Source organism: Pezoporus occidentalis, unplaced genomic scaffold, assembly GCF_034315485.1.
Source record: "Pezoporus occidentalis ecotype Australia unplaced genomic scaffold, CSIRO_AGI_Poc_V1 ctg38, whole genome shotgun sequence".
NCBI lineage: Eukaryota > Metazoa > Chordata > Aves > Psittaciformes > Psittacidae > Pezoporus > Pezoporus occidentalis.
Genome location: NW_026915702.1, coordinates 6330443 through 6340024, shown reverse-complemented (window position 1 = coordinate 6340024; position 9582 = coordinate 6330443). Strand labels below are relative to the sequence as shown.

The window sequence follows — 9582 nt, the reverse complement described above, 5'->3', positions numbered from 1 at the left end:
CCTATCTTATGTCCAATATTGCAAAGTAGGTACCCAGCTGAAACCAGCGTTCCTGCGTGAAGAACGATGGGCATAAATAACAGCCATCAGGCCTTTCAGTGATTTACAATAAAACTATCAAAAAGTAGCTACTGAAAGGACACACAGCAATTTATTTGGGGCCCATATGCTATTTAATACCATTAAAATCTTGCTGAAATATTCATTGTATTCTGAACCCTCCTTTTTACATTCACAAAACCCAAACAAAACACCTCAATCAGCAGTGTATACTTTTAATTCAAGGAATTGTTTTAAAAGTTAAACAGAGAAAAATTAAATCTGGAAAGTGTTTCACAGCTGTTTTCTGGTTAGAACTGCTTGTGGTAGATGATTTCGTTGATGCACACACTTCATTTTGTTTCAGTTGCCTGTCAGCAGTACCTAAAAACCACTCTAAACCTAAATGCTGGTACAATAACTACCGCAGCAAGAGCAAAATTTCTTTTGTGTATGGAAATGGTTGTGTGTATGTTACAGTTTGAAACAAATCCAAATTATGCACTGATTATGAAACTTGGTAATTGTGATCGGAAATATTTATTAGCTGTACAGGAAATGTCACATTTAAGTGTTTAGCAATATTGAGCAATGAATCCCAGAAGATGGCAAGTAAATAAATAAAGATTAAGAAAGCCAGGTAAAATTACATTGTAGTAGTGGCATTTTCACTGGTAATTATAGAAGAGGAGCCTGTCATCGCCTGAGACTAATAGAGGCAAATGTCAAGAAATCCAGCAGTCACATGGCGCTTAGTTAATATGAATGGAACATATTATGCAGACACTGATCAGGTCTTCGAGACTCATTTAAAATGAGATTAGTTTCAGGTTTAAATCACAAATTCAAGTTATTTGTTGTATACAAAGGATACTATGTATCTTCCCCAGATTTATTGTCCATAATGCCCTTTATGTTCAAAACTAGTATTTTGAGAATCCGTGAGATTGTATTTTGCTAGTTTGTTACTTACAATGCAAGTAAGTGGTCAAAATGTAACTGAGGATCAGCCACACGATACAGTATTTTTATCCTCTTCAGAGACAGAAGTGGCTAAATACTAAAACGTTTTGAGGGTCAGAGTATATGCAAAGTACTCGATGCTGATATTCCTGAATGTTTAACTATTTGCAGCCAGCATGAAACATTTTGACATTTGTGGAAAGACACATTGCATTTCAGTTTGTCAGATCAAAGACAAAAGTTTCATTTAGACTTGGTTTTATGTGTACCCTTGAGCTGTTCAACAGCTTCCTGGCATTTACGCTCCCCGCTCCAGCTCTTTCACGTGCTGGGTCCCTATCCCAGGTTGCACTGTCTTCAATGGTAAAGACATATCTGCATCAGCAACTATAACAGAGCATTGTTTTTGTTAAGAAGCAGAAAAACACTGGCAAAAATTGTTTCCTGTGGAAAATTTAAGTTTTACAGAAACAGCATTTTCCACTGAAACACCACATTTTAAGGACAACTTCCAACCAACTGCACATAAAATATATTTCAGGAGTGTTATTTTAAAATCTATGAATGCTAGCATCTATTTTTCAATCCTAAATGATCTTGATTACACAAACTTTTCAGACTCTTGGTATCGATGAAATTAATTGAGGTTCCATATATGGGATATATTGATCATAATTTAATTATAATTACAGTAATGTTAATAATTACACAATGCCATAATTAACATGTTGCTCCAAATAAGTAGTTAAACTCTAAGAGTTTGTAGATTATTGGAAAGGGGAGAAATTGGTGACAAAGTGAGCTATCATTGTAATGTAGCCAAATTAAAAGGAATGCACGAAGTCCAGTTTAGCTGGACAAAGGAGGAATCAAACAATAGGAGATAAAGCCCTTACTCAGAGGTGCAGGGTTCTTTCAGCTTTCCCTCACACCCAGTTCTTTGATTTCTTTCTGAAATAGTTTTTGGTGAATGTGCACTGGGTTTTCAACATGGCTTCAAGCTACAAAGACCTTGCAGCCAAACAGCTTTGGGGTGAGCCCATGCTCCATCTCAGTCTTCAGGGAAACTTCTGAAGCTCGGTAAACTAGGACATTTGGTACTCCCACCCATCGACTGGGCATAACCATGGTATGCATGCTAAGAAACAGATTTGCCAGTTCACACATGCTTACCTTGTGGGAACGTGAGAAGCCACCTTTGTACAGAAAAAAAATGTCTTCCTTCCCTGCAGCAGCTGGGGTAGTGCACAGCAAGGCAAAATGAGATTAATAGCAAATAAGCTCCAGGTGATCTACTTGCCTTTCTCCAAGAACCATACTCGTATGGATTGTTAAAACATAACCACAATTTTCTTCTACAGATTCAGGCTGCAACTTCCTGTTCTATCTATAGGTGAGTAATTCACCCTGCGTCTCTTTTTCCGCCTCTCTCCTACAGCTACACAAATACACAGTCATGCACACATGCTAGATTGGTCAGATGTCTGGGGTTAACCCAGACAGTTTGAGTTTCAAATCAAAAGTCTTGGTTAAAGCACTGCTTTTGCTGTGGAAAGTTTAAGTTTCTATGTTTGTAGCAGAGAGATGAGACAGCTTCATGCAATGTTTGCAGGGCTGCGGGAGACAGAACTGGTGCTGTTGGGTTTGTGCTCAGGACTGTCTCACAGCTCTCACAGGTACACATGCATATGCAAACAATGCCAGGCAAAGTTCTCCACCCAGCTATTTCTAATGTCTTTGTTTTATACATGCCATTGTTTTGGCTTGCGACAGATGCTGGTGTGGAGGGCTTTTTCTTCTTCTGAGATTGTATACCCTTCTTATCAGTTAACCTAAATGAAAGGTCACTGTTATACTTGCTAGGCTACAACAGTTTATTACAACACAGTGATGGATTATGAACTAGGCCAAACTGATAACTGGGTCTTTTTCACAGTGAGGCAATAATGACATCAGATTCAAACGCAATAAATCATGAGCTTTCCTTCTCTCCTTTGTAACTGTGTTGTCTGAATAAATGAGCAGACTGAAGAACACCATACCACATTCACTTGGTTGCTTAGTCCCAGGTATCACTTTTCTAAAGTTACATGCCATCTGGCACTGGGAGCAGGTTTGCCAGAGCAACTGCTGAGCAAACTCAGCGACCTTCCTGAAGCAGATGGAAATTAAGCAAGGTGGCATGAAAAGATATTATATGACAATCCAAGTCTCAGCTATCCTTGCTGATCTCTGTGCCCTATCTATCCATCTATCTTGTTTCTTTATTTTCCTTTAATGCTGCTTTTGGTAGTGGAGAAAGAGGAGGCTTCGAGAATGAAAAGTAAGAAAGGGATTAAAGCAAAAAAAGCAGGCACCTTTGTGGCTCTTTAGGGTTGACTGATCAGCTTACTTATGGAAGCTGGTGCAAAGGACATGGAGAAGACAGCTCTGACCACTGTCTTTGTGTGGGCTGCTCAGGCTTCCATAAACCTCAGCACAGAAGTACTGATGATCTTTTTCAGTTCCTTGACGTGTCCTTATGTCTGCTGTGCTCCATGAACATTTGCTGCTAAAAAAACATAACCCTTTTATAAAAGGCTGAAGTCTGCAGTTGTGAGAATGCTAACCCTTTCAAATTTCCAACCTGCACTGCCACCGGAGATGACTGCTTCTGCAGCAGATGCAGAAGGAAACGTGCCCATGCACCAGCAGCTACAGTTCAGGGTCCTGTGCCGTAGCTCATAACTTGCCTCCATTTGGGAGATGATGAGCTGATGGGCATTAAATTGGGCTGAAGGTGGTAACATGCCATTCTTCTAATTCCGGTGTAGAGGTAGTAATCTTTGGCTGTCATCTAAAACAGTAGCATCTTAAACCACCACAGGAAGACCAAGTTTCTATGTAGGTTTGTTTCAGTAGCAAAGACAGCTTAATTAAATCAGCCAAGAAGAAAAAAAACAGTTTTTCTATGGGCTTATATTGCAGTTGAATGAGCTCCCTGAGCTTGTCCAACAAGCCGTTATGCTGGTGCAACTGCAAACACAACGTACTACACTTGGTGGGATATGCAGCAGCAAATGGGTGATTTAGTAGGAGTGCCTTAACCAGATTATGCTTCTCTTCAGAGACCTTTATTGTTACTCCGTGTGATAAAGTTTTATTGCATCAACTACATCCGTAAAGGCTGTTTAGTTCTTCACCAACAAAAGTATACTTTAAAAGACTTAGTATATTTATTATGCTATAAGCCTACATACACACACCTCTAAAATGACTTAGCTCAACCAGAAGTTGTAATCAGGACATCAACCATGAAGCTGCTTTAATGTTTAACTCTTTTCCATGTAAAAGAAAGACACAGCACTCTTGTAATATTCTGACATTGCCAAACCATCAGCTAGGAAATGAACCCACAGTATTCTCTGGTAGGAAGGCCCGAAGAAACCCCGCTGCAGTGCTGAGGGGTGCGGGGACCTCACTCCTCCTGTCAGGCCGCGTAGAGCCCTCCCTGCTCCGGACTCCCTGCAGCGTCGCTTACAGCCACCAGACCCACCCCGCAGCCTCTCAGCAGCACAGGCCGGCACCAGTTCCGCGTGCGAACGGACATCTTAGTAAGCCCATACACATACAGAACGCGGGAGCTGTTCCCGGCCCGTCACCTGCCCCGGCCCGCCCGCCATCTTCCCTCCGCACGGTGTTTACCATAGCGGCGCCGCCCGCGGCCCAGCCCCGGGGAGCCCTTCGTCCCGCCTCGGTCACCGTCACCATTGGGACCCCTGGGCTCTTTCCACGGCTTCCGGCTTCCCAACCCGGGCAGGAACCCCCTTTCCTCCCGGCGTTTCAGCGCTTCGTCAGGAGGCGACGGCCCCTCTCCCGCTATGGACGGCAGAGCGCGGGGAACGCAGCGCTGCCGCGGGTACAGGTCCCGACACGCCGCAGCGCCGGCCGCTGTCTCCTGGCCGCGGAGTTGTAGGCACCCACCGCAGCCCCACTGTACTCCGATCAGGGGAAACCGCACCCCGCTCCGCTCACTCTTCCCTTCCTCTCCCCCCCCTTCCCTTCCAAGTGGTCCCTTCCAGAGCTCCATTCAGCGCCCTTCGGAAAGTCCCATCCGTGGGAAACGGGAGGGGCTGGCGTACCGGGGCGATTGCCCCTCGAGGCGGGGTTAGCCGGTGATTGGCGTGTGCGGCATCCACTAGGACGAGGCGTCCGTCAGAGGAGCCAATGGGCGGGAAGCGGCGAAGGGCCGGCTCCCGCGGAGGGGCGGGCGTAGGAAGCGGTGCCGGAGCGGGAGTCGCGCCTGCGCGGGGGTAGGAGGTGGGGACTTCGTCGTGTCCCTGTGTCGGCGGCGGCGTCCAGGGAGGGTCGGGCAGAGGGAGGGGAGGATGGAGCGGGCGGGCGAGCGGCTGTGAGCGGGGTGGGGAGCGGTGCCGCGCCTGCAGGCCGCGGGGCAGGCCCGGGGGGGTGAGAGAGGCGAGGCAGGGGAAAGCAGCCGGGTGCCGGGCTCGTGTGGCGGAGGGGACTCAAGGCGAGGAGCGGGCGGGCGGCCGGAGCTAGGGCTCCCGCTCCGCAGGGCTGCCGGCGGGGAAGGATGAGCCAGGAGGAGATCCTGAGGAAATTCATTAAGCGAGTCCAGGCCATGAAGGACACGGACCACAATGGGGAGGACAACTTCGCCAGCGACTTCATGGTGAGGGGCGGCGGCGCGGGGCGGGCGGGCAGGCAGGGCTTCTGCCTGCCCTCGGGGCGGTGGGGGTCCTAGGTGCCGGGCTGCCCCGCGGGCCCTTCGCCATCCCCTGCAAGCACGGGCGCGCCGGAGGAAGCGCCGCTTCCCTGGGAGTGACCTGCTATTGTGTGCCCCCAGAGCTCGGCCGGCTCCCCCGTGCCCCCCACCACTTTTTGAGCTCGGCGGATGGCGGGGGGGGGGGGGGGGGGGAGTGGCTGCCTTATTTTACCCTTCTTCCTGCCCCATCCCCGGGGAAGGTTTGTGACCGCAGCCCCTGGCTCCCGCCCTTCTCTGCCCCTGAGGAGGTGGTAGGTGATCGGCTGCTGGAAAATAAATGGGAGCCCCCCTCCGCTCATTCCTTCGCTGAGCAGATAAAGGGGACAGAGCGGCTTGGGGGTTGGGAGGGGGGCTGTTAGCGCTTCCTCTGCCTCACAGCCCCTCTTCTCGCGGGGTTGTCATCTGGAGATAATGGGACACTCCTTTCCTCCTGTCCCCCTTTATCTGCCCCTGTAGTCGCCTGCTTGAGATTGCTCTTTCCGAGGAGATGTGTTAAATGTACTGAATAGTCCTTGGAGGAATATTCATCTTCCCTTCCCCAACATCTCCCTTCGCTCCCCATCCCCCACCGCAGCCCTGCCTGTATCCCTCGTCCTTTCTTCCTTCCAGATCAGTTCACCGTCAGCCTTTGGTTAACGTGTGTGCCCGGGGGAAGAATTTATTGGAGAATTATCCATTTTCCTCGTTTATTTTAGCTGTTTAATCGGGCTGTTAAAATGTTTGAGAAGATTTATCTTTTGAATAGATGGCTTGAGCTGTGAGCAATAATGTTGATTGGGCAGATGCCGCTGGCACTTTTCAATATTGTTTAAATACTTAATACCAAAATACAGTTTGACCCACAGAGAGCTGAAGATGAGTGGGGTTAGCCATCTCCATATGCGCGTATCTTTGTAGCTTGTTTTATTATCCAGTGGTGTTTGGGATTAACTCCCCATCCTTAGCCATTTAAGCTGTCAAGTCTTTGCCAGTGGTCTGGGAACAAAAATAAATCTCGATGTAAATGTCGCATCGGGGATTGTCTGAAATGTGGGGAGGAGGCCGCGGATGTTGCGCAAGGCAGAGGGGCGTTGGAAGCGCTGGCAGGTCCGGGGTGGAAGAGGAAGTGGACTTTGGGAAGTAACGAGTTCATCCAGGGTGGGGTGGGAGCCCGTGGGAAATCGGCCACGCTCTTTGGGCAGGATTTTGCAAATACTGAAAGTATGCTGGCGAAACATCTGAGCATGTGGGAAAGGAAGAGAGAAATATGTAGGATGAAGGATGGCGCTGGAGCAATAGGACGCTTCTAAATCTGTTTTGCCGAATAGGGTATCTTCACACAAGATTTTAAACGTTGCAGACTTTGACAGGACCATTTCATTAAGTGATAGTTTTAGTAATATAATTGCTATTAAACACAGATTGACGTCTTGTACTGATGAGTCTGGCTTGTTCATGTGCTTTACAGAAAGGGTGGCCTGGACTAGTGCAAAATGCAGGTTTTTTTTTAATGGCTTTTATGTTAAATACTTTATACTAGATCTCTGAACCCACTTTTCCCATTTCATGCCTGATAAGTAGCCTCATGGTTTAGCTTTGTTCTAGTTGAATGATATACTGTAGTTTTGTCTTCCTTCTAAGTAGTGGCACCTCTGTATGGAAAAATAGCTTTTGTTTCAATTTCTGTATTTGACAGCATGTTGTTTCTATAGTCAGTAAGCTTTCCCATTGCTTTCACAGGGCAGCTAGGAAAGAGAATGCCGCTAAAAATGGGAAAATAGGATTGTAGGAACTAGTTGGCAAGGCATTTTGGGAGAAAGATGTGTTACCTGAAACAGTGTTAAATGCTTTGGGAAGAGTCATGTCCAGAATTTCTTTTGTCCTCTTAACCTTTTTATTACAAACTTTAATTTTTTATTTTTGTATAAATTCTAGGAAAAGCAGGAAACCAGAGTGCTGATCTATGGCCTTAATGCTCACCTTAGTCTCAACATTCACCTTTTTAGTAAAGCAGATATGGGTTAATGTGGTGACAAGAAGCCAAACTACTGACATTTTAGGGTTTGTTTTTACATTATGAACATGTTGAGGTATTTTGTTTGCTTTTCTTTTTTTTTTTTTGAGAGAGGGGAGGGGTAACATGTTAATGTGGGGGGTTTTGATTTTTATTTTTTTTTCTTAACAGAACCATGCTTAGATCCTCTTTAAAATCATTGAAAAGGGAGAAGAAAAGAGAGGTTAAGATGGTGAAAAGCTTCAGTATTTTGTTTTTAAGATTTATTAAAGATTATTTGGGAGGGGAGAAAGGGAGGAAGTTGTATTTTCTCATATAGGGGTAGGATGTACCGTTGCTGCTAAGCAGTGGCAGCTTTGTGGAATAGGAATTGCTGTTACTCATCGCTTCGTTTCCCAGTCAAGATGGAATCTAAAATAGGAACAGAATAGTGGGTGAATGCAATTGAAAACAATTCTTTGTTTTCACGTCTTTATTGCCTTTGAATGTGTTGAGTAATAAGCTTATGGAATTATATTTAGACCTTAGTGAATGAACTAAACTGCACTTGATAGGCAGGTGCCAGAGAGCACTGGGAGAGGGGGTAGAGAGGCTCCAGTTACATGCAGGTAGACTGATTAGTCTGGCTGGATGCTATTGAAAGCCCACAGTGTGATGACTAAGACTGCTATTTAATAATGCCATTGACAAGCCTGAAAATGTGTTCTGCTTGGAAGCTGAAAAGTTGATTATTCACCTTCCCTGCTGCCACTTACAAGATAAATGGTATAATCTAGGCACCAATAGCAAGTTTGTTACTGGAAATCAAGTGTATTTAATTTAAATTAGTTTGCACTGGAAAGTAAGCAGGACTTATTAGTAGATCACTTCAGAACTATGGGCATGCACAATTGGGTTTAAATGAAGCGGAGAGTTTGAAATCAGTCTAGGCTTGTCTGTGTGTTCTGCCAGTGAGTATGTATGTATGGATACAGGGGCAAGTGGGCTTCTTCTTAAAATAATGTAGGTTAGGATTTTACCAGTATGGTTGCAGTATGCCCAAGAGTATACTTTTTCCTTGTTTTCTGCTGACATTGCTATTTGGGCTAAAGGAAGTAAGTATAGATTGCTTCCTCTGGGTGTTTCATGTTGTATGAATGCAACCAGCATGGTCTAGATTCTGATTTTCTATAGTGAGCATGTGTCATACATCAAAAAAGGGTTGGAAGTCAAAGCTCTCTATGGAGGCAAAGAAAACAGTTTTTCTATATTCTAGATTCTAGAAAGACCTTGATGAATATTTTTTCTGATTTTTTTCATGTGATTTATCTACAACCAACACATTTATTTTCTTGTGTAACAGCCTCATCAAAAGCATTGAGATACTCTTGTTTTTATCGTTTGTCTGATGTACATTGTCATTGTTACAGGAGAACTGAAACAGAATGGTGTAAAGCTTTACGTTAAAAAATCAGATGCTGTAGTTCAAATGTTTTGTGGTATATGACAATCTTGCTTAATCTTTTGAGTCATATCTTTGGGTAATCTGTTGTCATGGAACACAGAATAGCTGAAAGTGTTTGTGGTTTTTGCAATGGGTACTGTGTAGGGGACCCTCAGCTGTTGTCTGGAGGTAGTGGTATAAAATGATCCTTTATCATTTGTCTTAGATAATATAGAATCATAGAATAGTTAGGATTGGAAAGGGCCTTAAGATCATCTAGTTCCAACCCCCCTGCCGTGGGCAGGGATACCTTATGCTAAATCATATCACCCAAGGCCTCGTCCAACCTGGTCTTGAACACTGCCAGGGACGGAGCATTCACAACCTCCCTGGGCAAGC

At 45.2% G+C, this 9582-nt stretch overlaps 1 protein-coding gene across 2 annotated transcripts in view; it reads left to right on the top strand.

Annotated features, from left to right (window-relative positions):
* Window positions 1–5366: 5366 nt before the first annotated feature.
* The window catches only part of PTPN12 (protein tyrosine phosphatase non-receptor type 12), a 71496-nt gene continuing 67280 nt past the window's right edge, over window positions 5367–9582 (top strand). For both annotated transcript variants that reach the window (XM_062632009.1, XM_062632008.1), the window contains exon 1: window positions 5367–5674. In XM_062632009.1, coding sequence (XP_062487993.1) covers window positions 5576–5674 — 99 coding nt within the window. In that variant the 5' untranslated portion in view covers window positions 5367–5575. The remainder of the gene's footprint in view (window positions 5675–9582) is intronic.